The sequence below is a fragment of the Chrysochloris asiatica genome, unplaced genomic scaffold (assembly GCF_000296735.1).
Source record: "Chrysochloris asiatica unplaced genomic scaffold, ChrAsi1.0 scaffold00013, whole genome shotgun sequence".
Classification (NCBI taxonomy): domain Eukaryota; kingdom Metazoa; phylum Chordata; class Mammalia; order Afrosoricida; family Chrysochloridae; genus Chrysochloris; species Chrysochloris asiatica.
This window is the reverse complement of record NW_006408531.1, coordinates 14,410,905-14,431,930: the sequence shown is the minus strand read 5'-3', so window position 1 is coordinate 14,431,930 and position 21,026 is coordinate 14,410,905. Positions and strand designations below refer to the sequence as shown.

General features: G+C 39.7%; 1 protein-coding gene across 1 annotated transcript in view; it reads right to left on the bottom strand.

Moving 5' to 3' along the window:
• Positions 1-749: 749 nt before the first annotated feature.
• Positions 750-21,026, bottom strand: part of MAP3K5 (mitogen-activated protein kinase kinase kinase 5) — a 311,649-nt gene continuing 291,372 nt past the window's right edge. Inside the window, exons 27-31 of the mRNA XM_006834631.1 lie at positions 15,164-15,407; positions 8,337-8,449; positions 5,102-5,214; positions 2,365-2,441; positions 750-1,491 (exon numbers count right to left, since the gene is read on the bottom strand). Of these exons, the coding sequence (XP_006834694.1) occupies positions 1,431-1,491; positions 2,365-2,441; positions 5,102-5,214; positions 8,337-8,449; positions 15,164-15,407 (608 nt within the window). The 3' untranslated portion in view covers positions 750-1,430. The remainder of the gene's footprint in view (positions 1,492-2,364; positions 2,442-5,101; positions 5,215-8,336; positions 8,450-15,163; positions 15,408-21,026) is intronic.

The window sequence follows — 21,026 nt, the reverse complement described above, 5'->3', positions numbered from 1 at the left end:
AAGTAGAGGCTTTCTGCTCCCACAAAGATTTTCAGCATTAAAAACCCTCACAGGATCACTATGAGTTGGGACCGACTCCACAGCACTTAACAACAACAAATGCTGCTGTTGTAAACAGCAAATGAGAAAATACTGGTGTGAATGTTTTGTGTGCTATCATGCAATATAAGGTAATAATGTACCTTGATTTCCATAAAGAAATAAAGATGGTTGCAGCTGTATCGAAGACTATTACATATGGGTCAAGATACATGAACAAGCTATATATTATTTCCATCCTGTGTAGTCAACAAATCCCCTTGTTTTCAATGCATTTACTAATTTTATTCATCTAAGAGTTTAGACTTCATCCAATTCATATTGGCAGGCTCATGAAAATAGAATATTCTTCATTAAATTAAAACCTCCCCAAATATGAAAACTAGCATTAAAAAGACAGAAAATGCAGTGTTTTCCATTAGGATGCTATTTGCAAACCCTTCCAGATGCACAGTAGTCAGTCAAGGCAACTTGGAACCTTGGGGAAAATGCACAAATATTCTTTTATTCTGTTTTCTTCATCTTTTCTCTTACCCCTCTGTTGCCTTAAGGAGCAACTAAGATATCAGTTGTTCTTTACTTACTTAAAAAGATCAAAGATTCTACTTAATGTTATAGCTGAAGAAATAACTAGAAGTTTGACACCCCAGTTTATCTGGTTTGACAAAACAACAAAAAAAGAATCCTTCAGAATGTATCAAAAACAGTAATGCTGAAAGTCTGTTTACTTTAGAGTATATATGACACAATGGATAGCTTTAGAACAAGCTAACATTACTATGATTCAGGCATGTGCAACTGGTACAGTTCAGTAGTAACATAAACAACTCAAACAAATGTACTATAGGCCAGAAACTTAACTTACAAAATATAGTCAATATTACAATTAATACAGATAAGTACAAACCATTGCTTTCAGATTCTGCACAATGACAGGAAAAGCTTTATACAGTAATTGGCGTTCTGCATCCCCACTCAACTTATTAGAACATATTACAAACACACATAGCCTACAAAGTTATGGTCACATTTTGGTTTTGTTCCAGTGATGCACAATCACATGAAATGTTCTATCTGTTTTGTGTGAAATACACATTTGGCGGAAGTGCAATAGCTTCAGAGTTAAAAAGATTCCCATGTAAAAAAGGTTTCCACGAAAATAAGTCTCAACATCCTTTGAAGAGAGTCCTTCTGAATCATAGAAATACAAGCAGTTAGAAAATTTCAGTGTGTTATGTGTATCTCTCTCTCTTTTTTAACATTGGTAAACAAACACTGGATTTAAAGTGCAGCTTCTTTTTTTCTCTCCCTTCAACTTCCCCCTCGCATAAGAAGATGAGTTCTGCATTCATTGTTAACCTCTTCACTGGAGTTTGGACACAATCAGTGAGTCAAGGCTGTTTGTCTCGAAAGTCAACGATGGCCTTCCACAGCGTGCACAGCATCCCACCTCTGTTGGAAGACACAAGAGCAGGGTGAAGGGAACTGGGCAGTTGAAACATTGCTCTTGAAATATCAAAGGGACTCCTTAGCTCTCAGTTGCTCTGATCAGAACATGAAGATCCCAAAGTCTTATCAGCAGTGATGTATTCTTTTTGTATATTTTTCTCCATCTTTCCCTTCCTTTCCTTTCAACTCCCACAAAATCCCAGCAACAAAAGCATAAGTTTAGATTTTCAGCACTTTTAAAATGTGCCTTTATAGAGATATGTGTCTTTATATGAGTAATAATTATTGATATGTTTGGCCTGATAACTATAAGAAATTATATCGGATTATATCAGGCTTTTGAGTATACCCTATCCTAATAGTCTAGTATGTATGCTCAATCACGAGCTACATTATTCATTTAAGGCATCTTAGAATAGCTGTATAGTCTTAGTCTAACTTATTATCCAAGCAAATTCTTCCAGGTGGCTTGCATTTATTAATAAAAAAATATTGGCTATTACAACACCCAATAAGAGGAAGACACCCAAAGAGATGGACTGGCCAAGTGGAAGCATCGATGAACTCAAGCGTGGCAACATTAGTGAGGTAGGCCCAGGATCGGGCAGTGTTTCATTCAGCTGTGCATAGGGTCGCTATGAGTCAGTACCGACTCGATGGCTCCTAACAACAACACCACCAATAAGAGCTGGTCTAACTCTTTCAGCTTAATATGAACAGCTGTGTCCCAGAGAGGGTGATTTGCCCAGCTGGCTCAGCTAGTTAAGGACCCACCCAGAGAGGAACCCAGTTTTTTTGTGTTTTGTTTTTTTTTCTTTCTAGCTCAGATCAATGTTAGTTCCATTATAACCAATTAACATTAAAGAAAAGTGATACCTTAGTCTCAGACATTTTAAATCATCCCGTGTAACATAGTAGAGAATATCTACTAGTGTATAATCCTCAGCCAAGAACTGCAAAGAAAGGAAAGCAGGCACAAAAGTAAGATATTTGATAGGCTTTTAAATATTAAAAACCGTACAAAATGTAAACAACAGCAATCCTAAATAATGAACCTACAAAAACATCTACTAAAAATATAATCTGGAATTACTAAAGGAAAGACCTCCCTCATAACAAAATATCGAAAAAGAACCTTATGACTTGCATGTGCATAAAATAGAAATGCCAAATGATGGTTTTCTAATGAATAGTTAGCACTCACTTGTAATTACATTTGCTGCTCAGAGGTTTAGTGCTATGAGTAGCTTTGTTTTACTCTAATGGAATCCTGGTGTGGTCTGTTGAACACATCCCACCTGAATTTAGAGAGCATCTAAAGAACAGATTTGATGCATTAGACACTAAAGACCGAAGCCCAGAAGAGTTGTGGGATGACATCAAGAACATCAGGAAGAAAGCAAACAGTCATTAAGAAGACAAGAAAGAAGGAAAAAGTTAAAATGGATGTCAGAAGAAGCACTGAAACTTGCTCTCCAGCATAGATATGCTAAAGCAAATGGAAGAAATGAGGAGGTACAATAGCTGAATAGAAAATTTCAAAGGTCAGCTTGAGAAGACAAAGTAAAATATTATAATGAAATTTACAAAGACCTGGAGTTAGAAAACCAAAATAGAAGAACAAATTCAGCATTTCTCAAGCTGAGGGAGCTGAAGAAAAAATTCAAGCCTCGACTTGCAACATTGAAGGTCTCTATGGGCAAAATATTAAATTATGCCGAAAGCATCAAAAGATAGAAGGACTACACAGTCACTGCACCAAAAATAAATGGTCGATGTTCAAATATTTCAAGAGGTAGCATATGATCAAGAGCCAAAGATACCGAAGAAAGAAGTCCAATGTGCACTGAAGGCATTGACAAAGAACAAGGTGCTGGGAATTGATGGAATACAAATTGAAATATTTCAACAAACTGATGTAGCACTGGAGGCACTCACTCATCTATGCCAAGAAATTTGGAAGACAGCTACCTAGCCAAGTGATTGGAAGAGATCCATATTTGTGCCCATTCCCGGGAGAGGTGACCCAGCAGAATGCAAAAATAATCAGACAATATCATTAATATCACATGCAAGTAAAACTTTGCTAAAGATCATTCAAAAACAGCTGCAATAATACATTGACAGAGAACTGCCAGAGGTTCAGGCCGGATTCAGAAAAGGATGTAGAATGAGGGATATTGTTGCTGATGTTAGATGGATCTTGACTGAAAGCAGAGAATACCAGAAAGATGTTTACCTGTGCTTTATTGACTACACAAAGGCCTTTGATTGTGTGGATCATGAGAAGCTATGGTAAACATTACAAAGAATGAGTTTCTGGAAAATTTATTGGCTTATGAAGAACCTTTGCATAGACCAGAGGTAGTTATTTGAACACAACAAGGAAACATTGAATGGTTTAAAATTAAGGGTTGTATTCTTTCACAATACTTCTTCAATCTGTGTGCTGAGCACATAATACAAGAAGCTGGATTAAATGAAGAAGAATGAGGCATCAGGATTGGAGGAAGACCTAGAATTTGCAGATAATACAACCTTGATAGCTGAAAGCCAAGAGGACTTAAAATGCTTACTGATGAAGATCAAAGACAACAGCCTTCGGTATGGGTTGCACTTTAATGTAAAGACAACAAAGAAACCTCATCACTAGACCAGTAAATAGCATCATGATAAAGGGATAAAAGATTGAAGTTGTCAAAGGTTTCATTTTGCTCGGATCAACCAACAATGCTTATGGAGGCAACAGTCAAGAAATCAAATGACGTATTGCATTAGGCAAACATGGTGCCCAAGACCTCTTTAAAGTGTTGAAGAGCAAAGCTATCAGCTTGAGGTCTATACTGCACTTGACCCAAGCCACATTCAATAGCCTCATATGTATATGAAAGTTAATAAGGAAGACTGTAGAAGAATTGATGCCTTTGAGTTACAGTGTTAGAGAATATTGAAGGTACCATGGACTGCCAGAAGAACAAAGAAATCTGTACAGCCAGAGTACTTGCAGTGATACTGGAAGCTATGTCACCAGTATTTTAAATACCATCAGTGCTACCCATAATGGACAGGATTCAGCCAAGCTTCCAGGTTAAGACAAAGTAGGAAGAAATGCCTGATGATTTACTTCTAAAAGTTAATCAATGAAAACCTATGGATCACCAACAGAGCACTGTCAGATTTGCTTGCTTTGGACATGCCATATTTGCCAAAAGAGAACACCGTGTTTGGTGAAGTCCAGGACCAGTGAAAGCAAGGGAGACCCTCGGAGAGATGGACTGGCACAACAACCAAAACAACCGATTCAGACATGCTGTTAAACGTGAGGAGGATGCAGGACCAGACCCTGTTTTGTTCTGTTGTACATAAGGTCACCATGATTATAGTATCTATCTATCTATCTATCTATCTATCTATCTATCTATCCATCCATCCATCCATCCATCCATCCATCCATCCACCCACCCACCCATCCATCCACCCATCCATCCAATCTGTAAGCCTCTGGAGGGAATGGTCAGGCCTAATGTGCCTGTCCTAGTGCCTGGGACATGAAGGTACTCTGCATTATGAAATGAAGTGAAAGAATGTTTGTCCCATGGATATTTTTCCTTACCCGGCTTATAGTGTCTTCATCAGCTCCGTTTTCTCTCAGCCAGTCAGTAAGTTCAGAATCTTCAGTATTTATGCCAGGAGAATTTAGGCGACACACAGGTAATCCAGGAATATCTAGAACACAATTTAGGAGAAGCACTCTCAGCTTCATCTGACACAGGCCATCTGAAAATGCTCACAGCCCACCAGAATTTTATGAATACTTTCAAAGACGTACTGCATTAAGTAAATATGGTGCACTTATTCTCTATCAGAGAATAAGTAATAGAAACAAATTAGTTCGGAAGAATAAATGATAATATAGAAAGAAGTCTTCAAGACAGTTAATCTAGATTGAGACATAAACTGAATGAATAAAGGACGGGGAAAATGTTTATGTGCTTGATTGTCTTGAGGATATTGGTTTCCCCTGCCTATTGTTGTAAAATAGACATTTATGTGCGATAGAAATGAATATTGGAAATAATGATGATAGAAAGCTTGTAAGCCCACCTTCAGCCTATAACTGATTGGGTCTGCTAAAAGGGGAAAAAGAATTTTCCAGGGAAATAGACTTCTTGATAAGCCTTTGTAGAGTGCAGGGCCTTAGGTGGAATCCTGAGCCCCATCCAGAACTTTCTGAGGTGGGACATTCACACTTGAAAAGACATACAGACTAATCCAAAACTACTGGGAGAACAGAAGATGCTTATTGAAAGAAAGACCTGCAGAAAAAAAAAACCGGACTGTTTGGTTATTTGAATATCAAGCAAGCTGTTTGCTTTGGAGGCATCAAGGAAAAGTCAGCCATCAGGGAAAACCCCCTTCTAGGATGGAAACTCAAAGAGAACCCATGAGAATTATAATATGCTTGCTGGTAACTACCTGGGTCTAGTGGTGAGTGGAAGTGGGGGAAATGTAGCAATGAAGACATTGGCTGAGTTTGATCATGTTCCATTGACACCTGTTGACCTTGAGATAACAGGGAGCAGAGGAAGGGCTGGCTGGTCTGAAGTTTAGGAAGATGTGTGAACTCCTGAGCCCAAGGATACTGACCTAGCCCTTGGTGGCTAGGGCTGAGAGAGAAGTGGCCAGCTCGTCTTAAGTGCAGGGAGGTTATGTGTGAACTCCAAACTTGCAGCTAGTACCCATTTGACCTAGCCTGTTTAGCTAGTTGACCAGAATTTGAACCAAATACCTGGAGGATAAAAATGTTTGATATGGAGAACAAGTGCAAGCTGCTACAATTTGAGGAACTAGACTTTTACCTATGAATGCTGTGATTCAAATTTCTAACCAGAATGGAAGGATTATTCATATCAAGGAACAGCCTTGTTTCCTCAGTGTACTCGGTTGATAGGGATGAGAAAGGTAGACACTGGCTATCAAAAATGGAGGTGGTGGCGGTGAGGGCTACAAGGCATGAAGTGACTGGCTTACAAGCTTACCTGAGTATGTTTTATTGAAGAATAAGGGAGAAAAAGAGAGATATAAAGAGCAGACTGGATAAGAAAATATCTTCAATATGTTGTCTACAAGAGGCATAAAAAAGATGGAGACAGTCTAAATACCCATCAACAGAAGAATGACTAAACAAACCTTGGTATACTGCAAACAATGGAATACTGCAAAACATTGAAGAATAATGATGAATCTTTTAAACACCTCACAACATGCATGAACCTTAAGGACATTATGCTGAGTGAAATTGTTGTTGTTGTTATGTGCCGTGGAGTTGGTTCTGACTCATAGCGACCCTGTACAGGGTTTCCGAGGCTGTAAATCTTTATGGGAGCAGAAAGCCTCATCTTCTCCCACAGAACAGCTGGTAGTTGCAAACTGCTGACCTTGAGATTAGCAGCCCGATTCATAGCCACTACTCTACCAGAGCTCCTTTGAGTGAAATTAGTCAGTCACAAAAGGACAAATATTATATGAGACCAATGTTGCAAGAGGTAAAAAACCAAAAACACAAAGATTTACAGTCTTGGAAACCCTGTAGGGGAATTCTACTCTGTCCTACAGGGTCACTATGAGTGAATCAACTGATGTCAATCTTTGTTTTTTGGTTAAGGATAAGTGAATATATAATTTTGATGCATATTGTCAATTTCACCACAACATTAGCACTGCCATTTTGCATTCCCACCAGCAAACGTAAGCATCTGCTACAAAAATAAAGAACAACCCCTCCCATCCCCCAAAAGACTAGTTAATCTAACATTAAACTAAGAGCCAGAAGCAATAATGTAAGGATACTCTCATTCTATACTTTCATATAATTTTATGGTTTATCAGAATACTTTGTGAACCAAAATTGCACTTTGCATTTCTCATGTAACAAAGGAAGACATGCTTAACAGGGAAATGTGTAAAGATAAGAATTTCTTCTTCTACTGTTTTCTATAATTGGGAAGTGACATATATCTGAACAAAAACCTTTGAATTCTATTTCTTGTAAAGTGGCTAAATCAGATTCTCTAAAGACCATCTTTCACACCTAAGTTCTCACAGAATAGATTTTTTCAAAGTTCCAGCCTCTGACTTCTTTCTACTCTGTTTAGTCTACTTAAACTTCTTCAAATTGTAAAGATATATGGTAGAATGCATATAATACAAGCTCAAAATTACAAAATACAGAATTATTTTATTGTTAGTGTAAAAATCTTTAAAAGCAATTAAAGACTTAAAAATCCTTAGTAATATATAATCTCAGGGAAAGATGACTACGAATCATCTTTTATTGCACCTAGAAATGAAAGCTTGCTATATTCAAAATGGAGTGCTTTTCTCAAAGCAGTTCCTACTTGTAGTTGTGTTACAAGTGACAGATACTCATTCACTCAGTTATAAAATAAAATGGCATCTTGGTTTTTTCCTCTTTTTGTGGTAGCTTTGTTGAACACTATGAGGGGGCTTCAAAAAGTTGATGGGAAAATGCCACTATCTTTCAATTCCATTCTTCCACTAACTTTTTGAAGCCCCGTTGTACTGCTTCGCAATTTTCTGCTCTTTATCTATTGATGGTGCAGTGGCTAAGCGCTTGTCTGTTAACCAAAGGGTAGGCAGTTTGAACCCAGCCAGCCACATTGTGGAAGAAAGACATAGTAGTCTGTGTCTGTAAAGAGTACAGCCAAGGAAACACTATGAAGCAGTTCTACTGTGTCACATGGAGTCACTGTGTTTTGGAATGGACTCAAAGGCACCCAACAACAACTGCTGAACACTATTGCTTTATACATTTTTCTGCCATTTACCTATTGGTTGGGACTTTAGCTTAAGGTGTTTAATTTCTTGGTCTTTTTCTTCAATAGCTTGATGAAGGAGTGCTTGTAATTCTTTCTCTTTCCGAACCAATTCTTCGAGTAACCTAAGGACAAAATGAGATTAGTTGACAGGTTAGTAAAGCTGGAGTTGACACAGACTGAGCTAGACACTGGCTTCCCTTGGGTTTTATAGAAATGCGGGTTCTCATTCAGCACCCCCAACAAACTCCCAGATGAGACTGATCCACAGATCCCATGCTGGGTAGCAAAGCACCAGACAATGTTGTATTTCCAGGCAGGAATTCAAACCCTGCATCCCAAATTGTCTGCCAAAGTCTTCTGAGATGCTGTTCTACTATTTCTTTGTATGTGCATGATAGCAAAAACATTGAGCTGGGATGGGATCACAGCTATCTATAGTCTACATGTTTTATCCTCCACCAAGAAAGTTGGTTATATTTATCTAAAAATTTGAGTCATATAAAAATCAGTGCAAAGCAGAAAGTTAGTTGCTCTTCTTAAACTATAAAAATTGCAGCTCTTTAGAGCGCTTTGGGTGAGGTTACGTATATTACCTGGCACATGACAAGCACTCAATATATGTTACATATAGTACCTGGCACATGACAAATACTCAACATATGTTACGTATAGTACCTGGCACATGACAAGCTTGCAAAATATGTATAGTACCTGGCACATAACAAGCACTCAATCTATGTTACATATAGTACCTGGCACATGACAAGTACTCAACATATGTTACTTATAGTACCTGGCACATGACAAGCACTCAATATATGTTTCTGGTCATTAATGGTCAATGCTATCATTGTGACTGCTGCTACACTTTTCTCACTGCTAAGTGGGTTAAAATGGGCAAAAGGATGAATGTACTCCTGGCACATCCAGCTCCTAGTTGGCATCTGATGCATTCTTCAGAGAGACAAGGAGAAGTGGCGACATTATTTACACTGTATGTCTTACCCCTGAAAGGTTCACTATGTAACCGACAGTCCTGGGTAACCTATTCACCATTTCCTATACTGTCTCTCAGAGAAAACATTCCAAGTTGTGAAGAGATGCTCTAACTTGTTAGGAAACTATCTTTGAGTAACTTGCATTGAGAATTGTAATAATTAAAAATACATAATTATCAACAAGAAATCAACAGAAGTCCATGCATACCCTATGGTTCTTACCAAGCTGTATTTGTTTCATTTTTGAATATGGATAGATTTAGCTCAGGAATAGGTTCCATCCCAACGTCTGTTTCTGCTTCAGTTGATGTGTCCTGAAGGCAGCATGGCATAACTGACAGACAGACAGACCTGGGCTTATATCTTGGTTCAGCCACATACTTCCTGTGCTGATCTTAGATAAACTACACCACTCTGGGTTTCAGTTTTTTCATTTACAAAAAGGAAAAATAAAACTTCCTGAACGATTACCGTAAGCAATAAATTAAAGCACATAGGTAAAGTGCTAAGTACAGAGCTGGGCCTTTAAAATAAGGACGATTCTGTTTCTGTGGCTGCTTCAGGCCCTGGAAACATCATCTTCCTCCAATCAAAGGCTCAATAGGGCGGCCTTTCCTAAGCCAACCTCCATCTCTACCCTACAAGTCACAGAGATGTGAGGCCCTTAGGTGGAGCAAAAGATCATATTAGAGTAGAGAGCAGAGGTGGGAGGCAAAAGCATAATCCAAGGAAAGGCAGAGAGAGAAAGTGGCTTGAAGATAGGTGGTTGTTGTTAGGTGCCATCAAGTTGGTACCAACTTATAATGATCCCATGCACAACAGAACAAAACATTGCCTAGTCCTGGGCCAACCTCACAATTGTTGCCACATGAGCCCATTGATGCTGCCACTGTACCAACCCATCTGGTTGGGGGTCTTCCTCTTTTTCTCTGACCCTCCCACCTTCCCAAACATGATATCCTTCTCCAGTGAATGGTCCATCCTGACAATATGTCTGAAGTATGAGAGACGAAGTTTGGCCATCCTGGCCTCCAATAAGCACTCTGGCTGCACTTCTTCCAACACAGATCTATTGGTTGTTTTGGCAGCCCATGGTACTTTCAATATTCTCCTCCAACACCACAACTAAAATGCATCAATTCTTCTACGGTCTTCCTTTACACTTTCCAGTTTTCACATGCATATGAGGCAATTGAAAATACCATGGCTTGGGTTAGCTGCACCTTAGTCCTCAAGCTGACATCTTTGCTCTTAAACACTTTAAAAAGGTCTTGTACAGAAGACAGGTAAGCAGAGAAAACTGTAAACATGGTATACAATTATGTGGACTAAACAGTATGAAATGAAAGCAAGATGGAAAAGCAGAGGACTAGAGGGAGGTTCTTATGGATTCTGACATATATGAGTTTCACTGAAATGGACAACAAGCTCAGTAGAGATTATGAATTTTTCATTTGAAATTTTTTGGTTGCTATACATTTTAGTCTTCCATGCTAATCTGCATGTATGGAATGTTGTTATTGTTGTACAACTTAATGAAATACTGACAAGTCCTGCACCATCCTCACAATCATTTCTGTGTTTGATCCCACTGTCTTGTCAATTTTTAAGGAACATTCTGGCAGTACTTCTTCCAAAACACACTTGTTAATTCTACTGGCAATTTACAATATACCTTCTCTGATTTCTTGACTGCTGCTTCCATGGATGTTGATTGTGGATATAAGTAAAATAAAACTTCAATGTTTTCTCTATTTATTATAATACTGCTTATTGGTCTAGTTGTGAAGATTTTTTGTATTATGTTGAGGTGTAATCCATACTGAAGGTTGGAGTCTTTGATCTTCATCAGTAAGTGCTTCAAGTTCGCTTTTCTTTCAGCGAGGCAGGCTGGGCCATCTGCATATTACAGGTTGTTAAATGAGTCTTCCTCCAATTCTTATGCTGGATTTCTCTTCATATAATCCAGTTTCTCAGATTATTTGCTCAGCCTACAGATGGAATAAGTGTGGTGAAAGAATATAACCCTGAACACACACCATTCCTGTTTGAACTGCTGCATGTATGAAATCATGATGGCACATTCATACCAAATTCTCAGAGAAGTCAGTGAAATGTTCTAATTTCAATTATGCTTTTCTAGGCTACATTGGAGTCCTGGTGTGGTGCTATAGGATCAGCATTGGAACCACAAGGTCAATGATTCAAACCAACCAGCTACTCCTCAGAAACCCTATACAGGGTTGTTATGAGTCAGAACCAACTTGATGGTACATAACAACAGCGAGGCTATATGGAGTCCTGGTGTGGCAGTGTAGGATAAAGCACTGGACTACAAGGTCAGTTTGAACTGAAGGTCAGCGGTTCAAACTCACCAGCTGCTCCTCGGAAACCCTATACATGGTCACTGTAAGTCAGAACCGACTGGATGGCATTTAACAATGGCAAGGCTATATATTTCCTTTTTTTTTTTTCTAATTTAAAAGTCAAAACTTCACATGGGAAGTATAGTATCGAAAGGCTACTTCATTTGTTCTAAATCCACCTCTCAAAATTATTTTTAAGGACATACGAGGGGATTCAAAAAGTTCATGGAAACATAGAATCAACAGATAAAGGAATTTTTCCACAAATATTTTGAAGCCTTCTCAGATTACCCATTTCAGCAGGTTTACTTCTGTCTGTGTTTGATTCAGTTGACTGTCTCTGGTCCAGAAAAGTTAGACAAGGATCTGCCAGCAGGTCAACTTTTTGTACTTGGATGGGTAGAAGTAAGGGAGGGTAGGAGAGGAAGGATGGGGTGGGGAGAGTTTGGGTGGGTAATTCCAGAATTGCAGAATACGGATATTAGGTAAACAGTCAGTTCCTCCTGAGGTTTTATCAATAATAAATCATGTTACCGCATTATCCCAGAATTTCCAGAACATTTTATGTAAACATATTCTTAAATACAAGTAAAACATACATTCTAAAGTCATTTTGTTACTTTTTACCACTTGGTACTATTGTTGTTCGCTGTGGGTCAGAACCAACTCGATGGCACTTAACAACAACAACAACTATTGTTGTTAAGTGCCGTCGAGTTGATTTTGACCTATAGCGGCCTTGTATAAGGTATCTAAGGAGCAACTGGTAAACTTGAACTGCCGACCTTGGAGTCCAACATACTAACTCACAGCACCACACCAGTACTCCAAGTGTTGCTTTGTCAGAAGTGGGATTTGAACCCATGCCTCCAGCGAAGACTACGACCTGAACACAGTACCTTAGAGCGCTCAGCTACTGATGACCTACCTAATAATCAAGAGTTGGATGAAGCTGAATTACCTTCATCAGAGAACAGCCTCAATATTGAACTTGAGATTTTTAACAAGAGCTACAACTTTTCTTAACATCCCACTAACATTTCCTCTAAATTCATTTAGCAACATATGCTCTTTTATATTTCAGATCATTCAGGTTCCATCGAGTCAGTTCTAACTTGTAGCAACCTTATGAGCAGCAGAATGAAACACTGCCTGTCCTGTGCCATCCTGAGGTCACTGCTGCTGCCACTGTGTCAATCCATCTCATTGAGGGTCTTCTTTTCTTGTGCTGACCCTCTAACTTTATCAAGCAAGATGTCCTTCTCCAGGGACCGGCGATACATCCTAATAACATATATCAATGTCACACCATCCTCACGTCCAAGGAGAATTCTGACAACTTATTTCAAGACTGATTTGTTTGTTCTTCTGGCAGACTGTGGTACATTCAATATTCTTTGCCAACACCATAATTCAAAGACATTCATTATTCTTCAGTCCTTACTCATTGTCCAGTTTTTCTGTGTGTATGATAATATTCAACTGAAAATTGTAACAACGAATATGGATGTGACCTGTTCTTTATTCAGTTGTTTACTTCTAGAACTAAACTTCTACTTCACTTTTCTTGAGGAGATGGAATAGCTGTAAGAAATAATACCAAAGGGTGAAGGGTGGGGGGAAAGAGGGAAAGGAAAGGGAAGAGGCTGATAATCCTGTAGATTTCATTAATTCAAAAGAAAATATGTACAAAAAAACCCATAAATGTGTGGGCTGTTGTAAAAAAATGCAAATTAAAGGAGCAAAGAAATGTGACAAGCCCTAGTTTTGTCCACAAGAGATGTGCACATTGGGGAAACAGGTCCTCAGCTAGAAACAAGGGAGACGTGAAGACGTGAAGGGGCTCAGGAAGAGCAGCTGTTGAGGACTGCAGATGCTGCAAGGAGGGTGGACAGAGTGCAGAATTGGCATGGTGTGCCCGAGGTTGCCGCAAATACCTAGAGTAGAAAAGGACTAAACATCTAGGCTGCATCGAAGAGAGGTGGATCCTATGGACGAAAGTCAGGGTGTACACACAGAAGGACAGGGAAGCAGGTATACCATGTGTTTGCTAAATAAAATAGCTTTAGCATTTGTTTGGAGTCCTGGTGTTGTGCTATAGGATAAGCAGTGGACTATTAGCTACAAGGTCGGCAGTTCAGACCCACTAAATGGCTCCTCAGAAACCCTATACAAGGTCACTGTGAGTCAGAACCAACTTGAAAAAAACAACTCTTTTTTTTTTTTTTCCCCACAGAAAACCATGAGTCATAAAGTCAATTGCCAACCTGTCAACTGTATGTAGCACAGGAAGCTATAAAACAGACCAATTCAGACCTTGACCTCTGCTAACATCAGTGAACAGGAAGCATTTACTGTTCACTTAGTGACATGATCATGTGAGTTCTATACTATCACATTCTCAAAGGCAAAGGAATCTCCATATGTGCCACAGATATTAAAAATCATATCGAATCATAAATGGTCATAACCTGATCATCTTGGAGCAAGACTAATTAACAACCTGCGATATGCAGATGATGCAACCTTGCTTGCTGAAAGTGAAGAGGACTTAAAACATTTACTGATGGAGATCAAAGAGCATAGCCTTCGGTATGGATTACATATCAATGTCAAGAAAAAAAAGTTGCCAAGGACTTCATTCTTCTTGGATCAACTATCAACACTCACAGAAGCAGCAGTCAAGAAATCAAACAACGTATTACATTAAGCAAATCTGCTGCACAAGACTAAGGTGCACCTGACCCAAGCCATGGTATTTTCCATAACCTCATATGCATGCGAAAGCTGGACAGTGAATAAGGAAGACCGTAGAAGAATGACGCTTTTGAGTTATGGTGTTGGAGGAGAATATTGAAAGTGCCATGGGCTGCCAAAAGAACCAATAGATTTCAAATCATGGGTTTTCAAGAACATGGACTTGCTGTTCTGTCTTCCAGCTATCTGTGGAAAAGTACATGCTGCTCTGGGTGTGTTACCAAGACAGTCTATGAGGTTACAACTAAGTTACTCTGAAAATTGCTGAAGGAACCCTGATTTGGCAGAAAGAGAAAGTAATATGTGACTAACCAGGCTAAGACACATCTCTCGTTTTATAAAGGAAGGCACTGAATCAAATGTACATGAACGGAATGAAGGAATCATATTTTGTCTTTTCTGTACATCGAACTTTTAAAGTAGAACCAAAGGTCATGCAATTACAGGACAGTAAAAAGCAACAACAACAAAAAACTCACCCACATTAAGTAAAATCAGTTATTATCAAGTCAACTGTGACTCAAGGCAACCCCATATGTGTCAGAGTAAACTGTGCTCCATAGTGTTGCCAATGGCTAATGTTTTGGAAATAAACTGCCAAGCCTTTTTTCCAGGGTGCCTTCACTTGGATTTGAACCTCCAACCTTTTGGTTAGAAGCTGTGTGCGTTAAACGCTTACACCACTTAGAGATGCCTACATCAGAGTAGGACTTACCTATTTGTTTCTATTTTCATCCTTCCAAGCTGTAGATTCAGCGACCGGTGAGCACTCTGGGAATCGTGGGAAACAGTAGAACTGAGAGTGCTCACCCCTGAGGTAGCCACAGCATCTTCAACGACAGCATGCTGTCTTCGGACAGTTTGATTTGAAGGCTGTTGCTCATGGTCATCTTCAACATCCAAGTCTTCTTGATCAGCGGTATCACTCTCAGATGCAAGGCTAAAATGTGGCCTCAGTTCTGGTAGGAGGAATATCAACAACAGTATTAATAAACTAGGACTCCTGATACGGTGCTGTAGGATAAGCACTGGACTGCGAACCACAAGGTCAGCACTTCAAAACCATCAGTTGCTTGCTCCTCGGAAACCCTACACAGGGTCACTATGAGTCACAACTGACTGGATAGCATTTAACAACACTATGAGTTGGAATCAATGGCAGAGAGTTTTTTACTTTAAAAATAACTTAAGAAAGTGCACTTCTAGATTAAATTGGAACTCTTAAATCAGATTCACTCACTCACTCATTGAGTCAATGCAGTAGATTTGTTTTCACATACATGGGGCACATGATTGATTCACAATCTGTGGTAAAAGAAAGAGCTTCCGACAGTTTTAGGAATTATTAATAATATAATAAGTATGCCTCTATATCAATTTTTTCTGCCCAGTGCTGCCATCATGGTCACTAGGCTCAGCATTTGTGGACCTAGTCACCTACAGTCAGACTGTGCCTGAGGAGAAACAATCGACATTTTGTCTACAATCTAAGGACAGATTCTTGATGAAAAGTGAATAACCTGAGAAAGAAACTGAAGACATTAACACTTAAGAGGCTTACACTAGCACTCTCTGTTCTGTGTGTTCTTTTCAGAAGGATTAAGACCGAACACTTTTTTTTTTTTAAAGTAATTTCAGGGTAACAGAAAAGTTGCAAAAATGGTACAGAGAGCTCCCATCTACCTTCCTTCAGCAGCTTGGTCTAACCTTAACATTGTACGTACCACACACAATCTTATCTCAGCCAGGAAATTAACATGTCATCAGTTTTCCCACCAACGTGGTTTTGTTTTTTGTTTGTTTTTCTGACCCTGTATTTAGAGCCCCAGGTTGTATTTAGTTGTCATGTCTTCTTGTCAGTAGTTGTTGCTGAGTCTGTTCTGATTCATGGCAGCCTCATGTGTGCACAGTACAACTGCATTCCATTGGATTTGCAAGGCTATGACCTTTTGGGATCTGATCACCAGGCCTTATTTCTGAGGCATCTTTGGTTGGATTTGAACTGCCAATCTTTAAGTTAGTAGCCCACTGTTTAACTATCTGTGCCACCCAAGGACTCCTCATGTCTTAGTCTCCTCCAATCTCTTATGTATGTCACACTTTCAAGAAGTGTTGGCCTGTTATTTTGGAGTAGGGCTCTCATTTTGGGTTTGCTTGATATCTTCTCATGATGTGGTTGAAGTCATGTGTTTTGGGCCAGAACCCCACAGAAGTGATGCTATGCCCTTCTCAGTGTATCATTTCAGGAGATGGGTACTGTTGATGTGTTTTATGACAAGTGACAATTACCTGGATCATTTGCTGAAAGGGTGTATACTAGTTCCCCCCACTGTAAAGTTGCTATTTTCCCTTTGTAATTAGTAATTAGTGTGCATCAATGTTGTTTCTGTTCACCATACTTATTTATTCTGTATGCTGAGCAAATCGTCTACGAAACTAGACTATATGAAGAAGAACACAGCATCAGAATTTAAGAGGGCGACTCATGAACACAGCATCAGAATTTAAGAGGGCGACTCATGAACAATCTTGCTACCTGAAAGTGAAGAGGACTTACTGATGAAGATCAGTATGGTGTACACCACAGTGTAGAGAAAACATAAACCCTCCCAACTGGACCAGTAGGCAACATCATGGTCAAGGAAGAAAAGACTGAAGTTGTCATGGATTTCATTTTCCTTAGATCCACAATCAATGCACACAGAAGCAGCAATCAAGAAATCCAATTACATAATTTTTTGGGCAAATCTGATGCAAAAAATCTCTTTAAAGTGTTAAAAAGCAAAGATGCCACTTTCAACTTAACCCAAGCCATGGTATTTTCAATTTCCTCATATGTATACGAAAGCTGGATAATGAATAAAGAAGATCAATGAACTCATACCTTGAATCAAGGTGTTGGCAAAGAATATTGACTATACCATGGACTGCCAGAAAAACCTTATATGCATGCGAAAGCTGGAGAGTGAATCAGGAAGATCGTAAAGATTTGATGCATTTGAGTTATGTAGTGTTGGCGGAGAATATTGAAAGTACCGTGGGCTGCCAAAAGACCCAACAGATCTGTGTTGGAAGAAGTGCAGCCAGAGTGCTCCTTGGAGGCCAGACTGGTCAAACTTCGTCTCTCATACTTCAGATGTCTTGTCAGAAGGGACCAGTTGCTGGAGAAGGATATTATGTTTGGTAAGATGGAGGGTCAGAGAAAAAGAGGAAGACCCCCAGCGAGATGGGTTGGCAGAGTGGCAGTATCAATGGGCTCAAGTGTGGCAACAGTAGTGAGGATGGCCCAGGATTAGGCAGTGTTTTGTTCATTCTGGCGTGCACAGAGTTGCTATGAGTCGGTACTGACTCAATGGCACCTAACAACAACAATAACCAGAAAAACAAACAAAGCTGTCTTTGAAGAAGTACAGTCAGAACCCTCCTTAGAAATGAGAATGGTGAGACTGTATCTTATGTACTTAGGGCACATTAACAGGAGGAACCAGTCTCTGGAAAAGGACATTCTGCTTGGTAAAGTAGAGGGTCAGTGCAAAACAGGACAACCGTCAATCAGATGGATTGATACAATGACTGCAACAATGGGTTCAAACATAGCAGCGATTATGAGGTTAACACAGACCTGCTGTAGATTACACATAAGGTCTCTGTAAACTGGAACCCATTCAAGAGTCATCTAACAACACTAATTAGTAAATACTTTGTGAGGAGACACTCCGAGACCATGTAAATAGTCTTTGCTCATCACTCTTTTGATGACTAATTTTAGCAACCATCAATGGTTCTTCCCTGTGGTGTTTGCCTGATGGTGATTTTACATTTCTCTCAACCCTTCTGTATTTATTAATTGGATTTCTACTGTAATAAGGAGCTGACCTTTCTCCCTATATATTTTTATTATTTATATATATATACATATATATATATCAGAATGGACTATGAGTATGTACTTTTTCCTATGGGCTATAATCCAATACTATCATTATTTTAGGAGCCCTAGAGAGTTCTAAGGAGTCCTGGTGTGGCATTGTGGGTTAATGTACTACACTACAAAGTCAGTTTGAACCACAAGTTCAGCAGTTCAAGCTCACCCAGCCACTCCTCGGAAACCCTATACAGGGTTGCTATGGGTCAGAACTGACTCAAAAGCACTTAACAATGACAACAGAGAGTCCTAAAATAATGATAGTATTGGATTATAGCCTACAGAAAAAAGTACATACTCATAAGACCATATTTAGGAGTCCTTGAGAGTCTTGGAGTTGTGGCGTGGTGCTGTGGGTTAATGCGCTGGACTGCAAGGTCGGCAGTTCAAACTCACCAGCCACTCCTTGGAAACCCTATACAGGTTCACTATGGGTAGGAACTGACTTGATGGCACTTAAAAACAACAGAGAACCCTGGTGTGGCACTAATGATAATGTAATGGACCACAAGTTGGTTTGAACTGCAAGGTTGGCAGTTCAACCCACCAACCACATCACAGAAACCCTACACTGGATTGCTATGAGTTGGAATCAATTAAATGGCATTTCGAACAACAACAGTGTCCTGGTATGATGCTGTAGGATAAGCACTGGACTGCTAACTAGTCTGGCAGTTCAAACCCATCAGCTACTCCTCGAAAGCCCTATATAGGATTGCTATGAGTTGGAACTAACTTGACACCAATTAACAACAACAACAGTGGTGCAATGGAGTCCTGGTGTGGCACTACAAGAAAAGCACTGTACTGCTAACTATAAGGTCGGTGGTTCAAACCTCCCATATGCTCCTCAGAAACCCTATACAGGGATGCTATGGGTTGGAACCAACTCAACAGCACTTAACAACAACAAGCGGTGCCGTGGGATAAACATTGGTCTGCTAATCAAAAGGTCAGCAGTTTGAATCCACCAGCCACTCCATGGGAGAAAGATGAGGCAGCATGCTTCTGAAAAGATGCAGTCTTGAAACCCTATGGTGAAGTTCTACTCAGCTTACAGGGTCACTATGAGTTGCAGTGTACTCAACAGCACTGGGTTTGGTTGGGTATCATTATTTTAGGAGTCCCTGTGGGGGAGGATTCTGGGCTGCTAACTTCAAGGTCAGTGGTTCAACCCCACCAGTTGCTCCAAAGATGAGACTGTTTGCTACCATAATGATTGTCTCCGAAACTCTATATAGAATCACCCAGAGTCACCGTTGCCAGTGGGCTTGGATTTCTGTATGGTAAAAATGGTGACGTGCTCATTCACTAGCTAAAAGGTTGATATTTAAAACTTCCAAAAGGTCACAGCCTTGGAAACTCTATGGAGCAATTCTACTCTCTGTGCATATGGGGTTGCCTTGAGTCAGAATCAACTTATTGACAACCAAAAACAACAACATTATTATTTTGGACTTCTTGGGTAGCACAAAGGAGCCCTAATGGCACAGTGGTTAAGCACTCAGCTGGTAACTAAAAGACTGGTGATTTGAATTCATCAGTTGATTCATGGGAGAAAGATATGGCAGTTGGCTTTGTAAAGATTTGTTGTTGCTGTTGTTAGGTGCCACTGAGTCAGATGTGACTCACAGCAACCCTACCTATGTAGAATAGAAGGCAACACTGCCTGGTCCTGCACCATCCTCAAAATCGTTCTTACATTCAAGCATTATGGTCAACTCTACTTTGAGGAGGCAGCTCTTCCCCAGTCATATTTTCAGTGCCTTCCAACCTGAGGGGCTCATCTCTCGGCACTATATCTGATAATGTTTCACTGCTATTCATAAAGTTTCAGTAGCTAAACATTCAGAAGTAATCTGCCTCTCCTTCTTCCTAATCAGCCTTGGAAACCCTAATGGGCAGTTCTCTATCCTATCGGATCACTATGAGTTGGAATAAACTTGCTAACAATGAATTTTTTGGGTTTTCCTTTTGGGGGGTGGCGCAAACCGCTAAGCACTATGCTGCTAACTGTAAACGTATGTGGTGTGAATACACCAAGGGGTGCCTCAGAATAAAGGCCTAGCGATCCTTTCAAAAGACCCCAGTCATGGAGAGTCCACCCTATGGGGACCAGTTGACTTAGAAATACATGCAGCTGCCATCAACTGGAACAGACTCAATGGCAACTGATTTTCAGTTATTATTTTCTTGTCATGCTCAAATAGTTCTGGCTTGAGAGTTAGCAATGTCAAGTTGGTCCCATGTCCTTTCACCAGGTCTCCGAATGTTCCAGGCTCATCTTGTATTTTTCCTGGCCCAGGCCTGAAATCAACCACTACTCTAAGGAACTCTGATTGCTTTTGCTGGAAAATCATGTTTAGGCACCAAGAGCTGGGACTTTTCAGTAGACAGAGCTAGAAAATGGATTTACAAAAGGTGGCATGTTTTCTTTCTAAGTTTTTCTTTACATGTTCAAAAACATACTGTTTTTCTTTATAAATTCAAAATTTGGTAGGCTAATTGTAGCACTGAAGTTATTTGAAATGAACTAATCATTGATTTTGCAGAATTCTATCATGCGAGCTCCAGCATCATGTCTATTACCAAGGTCATATTTTCCAAGTACTGATCCTTCCTTTTTGCTCCCACCCAACCTTTGCATTCCAAT